The 3265-nt window shown below is 45.5% G+C and overlaps 1 protein-coding gene across 2 annotated transcripts; it reads right to left on the bottom strand.

Moving 5' to 3' along the window:
• LOC140188598 (C-type natriuretic peptide prohormone-like) lies at positions 1-2954 on the bottom strand. 2 transcript variants are annotated; one of them, XM_072245027.1, is made up of 3 exons: positions 2785-2953; positions 1778-2097; positions 1-393 (listed from the first exon to the last, which is right to left on the bottom strand). In XM_072245027.1, exons 1-2 carry the CDS (start codon positions 2872-2874, stop codon positions 1792-1794), a joined length of 396 nt encoding a protein of 131 aa, XP_072101128.1. In that variant the 5' UTR covers positions 2875-2953; the 3' UTR covers positions 1-393; positions 1778-1791. The 2 variants fall into 2 exon arrangements, with proteins under 2 accessions (XP_072101128.1, XP_072101129.1); XM_072245028.1 differs by lacking the exon at positions 1-393 and adding an exon at positions 413-582 and having other exon boundaries at positions 2785-2954.
• Positions 2955-3265: the final 311 nt, after the last annotated feature.

Genomic DNA, 3265 nt, shown 5'->3' with positions numbered 1-3265 from the left:
GAGTTTCCATTAAATTTTATTCTGCAGTGGTTCCGCACATCGTGTCAACATTTACTGAAGGTAAAACGACCAACTCAATTAATGGCTTTGTTTAATCTGCACCAGAGCTCACAGCAAGTGACTAACCGTCGGTGTCATAGCAACAGAAAAACAAACACGTTACGAATAAATAATTTCATAATTAATATAAATAAAATTAAATATTGTTTAAATAGCAGCTGACATTGGTATGTACATTAGGGATTTATTCCGAACTTGTAAACTGTCTACAAGTAGGACGCTACTCGCCATCGGTCGGAGAGAGTGGAGCAAAAACTTGGAAGAGTGAGCTGTATGCGGGAAGGTCGATGAGCAGGCGGTGCCGGCCGGCAGTGTCGCTCCTGGAGTCAGACCCTGCGAACGGAGGGAGAAACAACTGTGAGCTGAGGGCCAATCACTTTGGTGCAACATTCACCATAGAAACTAAGCCCCTCAATCTAACCCTGATTAAACAACTTTATATTAAAGGTGGTGGAATTGAGGATAGCATTGGGATGTTATTTCCTTACCTTAAAAAACACCATGACATCCTTGTAATTATTCCTGTGAAAATAAGCTAATATCAAATCTCCACGGAACTTGGACGAACTCTTGTGTAACAAAGCAGTAAGCTCTTTAAAGATGGTATTTTTAAGAAATCCCTACAAGTGCTGATGAGGAGAACTAGGTGAAAGGGGAACTGGGTTACCATTATGTAGCGGGGGTGGGGGGGGCGGTCTGATTGTAGGAGTAGAGAGACCGAAAGCTCACGGCAGGGTTACAAAGGGCCCAGATAGCTCGTGGTATAGTGCCGGGGACAAGATGGTGCAAATTTGAAGGAAGGTTGTTTAGACAAGGGTTCTGGCCATCTAATGTAGATGATTATATAATTGGGACACTTAAATAATTACGAAGCACGAAGGTATAAGAGGAACGAAACAATTAGGAGGAATCCAGTACGACGAGATAGAACTTTAAAATTAGAATTGGTCAGTTTAGGTGAGATATCACGGGCACATGGTGGTGATAGGGAACGCTCTTCAAAGTGTTGCGCTAGGAATTTACAAACTATTAAGATAATCCAACCTAATAACAGGAAGGACAGCGTGACTATTTGTTGTTGCCATCTTCCAATGGGATAACGCGCCGCAGACCAAGTAGTAGATTTGGGGAAAAGAGAAAGACGAATTTAGTCAGTATTTGGGACGAAGAGTAAGGCATGGCAGGGTGACAGAGGAGTGGTTCCGGAGAGGATGTTGGGAAATTGGAGAACGATTGATTGGTCGTGGACGAGAATGTGAGTAACGCGGATAAGGAAAGTGGGCAGCATAACTGACGCTTGGTAAGGAAGGAGTTCGGACGGACTGAAAGGACGTGTCCAGGGTGCTGAACCGAAAGTCTGAGGTAAGTTTGCGTTGTCGATTTTTCTCGGAAGCGTAGGAAATGAATAATGATTATTTACTGAAAAGCATTGTTGATCCCCATTGAAAACGCGGCGGTTATCCATTTATTGAATTTGTTTGGCAGTGAAAAGGGGAATATACCGTGGGAGAGCATTCTGCTGCGCCGGAAATCCCAGTTTACTAGCCATGTTGGCTCTTACATTTGCCTATGACAATTCGAGTTAATTATTTCAAAGAATTCCTTCCTTTTGTAGCCCTAATGATCAGTTATCTTCTAACTGATCCTCTGAATAGTCTAGATTAGCCATCTGAATGGGCAAATATCTGCAGAGAATTTCTCTCAGTGCCGGTCTTACCTTTAAACAAGTCGCTAACAGCCCAGGCCGCTCATGGCCCCGATTCTATCCAGTTTCACCCCGAAACAGCCCCGAGATGGGCCTTTTTTGCTTCTGCCTCTAAACCGGAGGGGGATGTTGTTGAGGTCTTTCAGGATTCGCGCGAAGATGGGCCGGCTGGAGATCTCCCGGGATTCCCGGTCCCAGGGGAGATCCGACTCCGACCGCTCGCTGTTGAGGTCAGGAAGGGAAGCGGCTGGCGACATTTCTGGTGCTTCATTGTTCAGGTCTTCCGAAGTGAAATACTGTCCATATTCATCTTCCAGTAGTCTGGTCAGAGCCTGGGTACAAGAGATACAGGAACGATTTAGATGCCTGAATCAATTGACAAGTGTTGGAACTTAGATCAAAGCTGATCCCCACCGGGCGACGTGGCTGAAAGTTGTCAATAATGGAATTCACGGAAACGCCGATTAAGTCAACCAAGACTATACAGAAATGAAGAGACCCCCTATAATACCACATCCTCAAAGACTAGTTGGTCGGTCGCTACTTCAGAGGAGACGGTACCGCTCACTGGGAGGGAAATATCTGAAAATTCAGCAGGTCAAGCAGCATCTATAGAAAGGAATATCGAGTCAATATTTCGGGCCGAGACTGAAGACTCAGCCCGAAAGGTCAATGATCTCAGCCCGAGAGATCGTCTCGTTAATCCTTTCCGTAGATGCAGCCTGACCTGCTGAGTTCCTCCAGAATTTTGCGCGCGTGTGTGTTGCTCTGGATTTCCAGCATCTACGGGAATCTCTAGTATTTAGAATATCCGAAAATTCTCTCGCGCATTATCAGTTACGGAAATGTAGTTTTACCTGGTTATTAGCAATGGTCAGCGGGGCCGAAGACGGTCACTGAGCTCGCTCTTTCGGGATCTCCTACTACGGAGAGGTCAAGGCTGTTGCAGCCATTGGGCTGGTTCAACGGCCAGAAGTTGCTTTCTTCTGTTGTTGCCTAGATACTCTTGGATGTCTTACCTGCAGGCTGTCATCAGATCTCGGTCTGCCTTGAACTTGCAGCAGGAGCAGGACCACGAGTCCGCAGTAGAAATTCGTGTTTCCGCTCATCTTTGAGCTTCTGATTTGTCGGGTCGCGCCGAGTTGGTCTCTTCACTCGCTGCCTCTTTCTCTCTAGCTTCTGTGCTCGGATTCGGCGCCTTTTATTGCCCTTCTGGCTGACGTCATCCCATCGTGAATTACCCTCGTTAGTAATACAGCCATCTTCTTCCGCCACTTCACCGAGATAGAGTGAATAGAAAATATGGTGAAAATTCAATTTGTCACTAGTTGTTAGGATAAGTACGCGAGTTAACGTGGCGATGTCAGACACAAAGACGTTGGAGGTGCGAGCTTTGTCATTTTAAACAGAATTTTAAATCCATTTGGAATATCGTAGACGAGTTATCCTGGCGAAATAGAATTGATGTGAATGCATTGCATTTTCCAATTCTGATCTGAT

This window comes from Mobula birostris, chromosome 27 (genome assembly GCF_030028105.1).
Source record: "Mobula birostris isolate sMobBir1 chromosome 27, sMobBir1.hap1, whole genome shotgun sequence".
NCBI lineage: Eukaryota > Metazoa > Chordata > Chondrichthyes > Myliobatiformes > Myliobatidae > Mobula > Mobula birostris.
This window is presented reverse-complemented; position numbering and strand designations above follow the sequence as displayed.

Excerpts from the sequence above, each read along its gene's own strand:
- LOC140188598 (XM_072245028.1), bottom strand. The coding sequence starts at position 2,874 with ATGAGCGGAAACACGAATTTCTACTGCGGACTCGTGGTCCTGCTCCTG. Across the intron at positions 2,098-2,784 it reads GATCTGATGACAGCCTGCAG|GCTCTGACCAGACTACTGGA; the intron begins GTAAGACATCCA and ends TCTTGTACCCAG.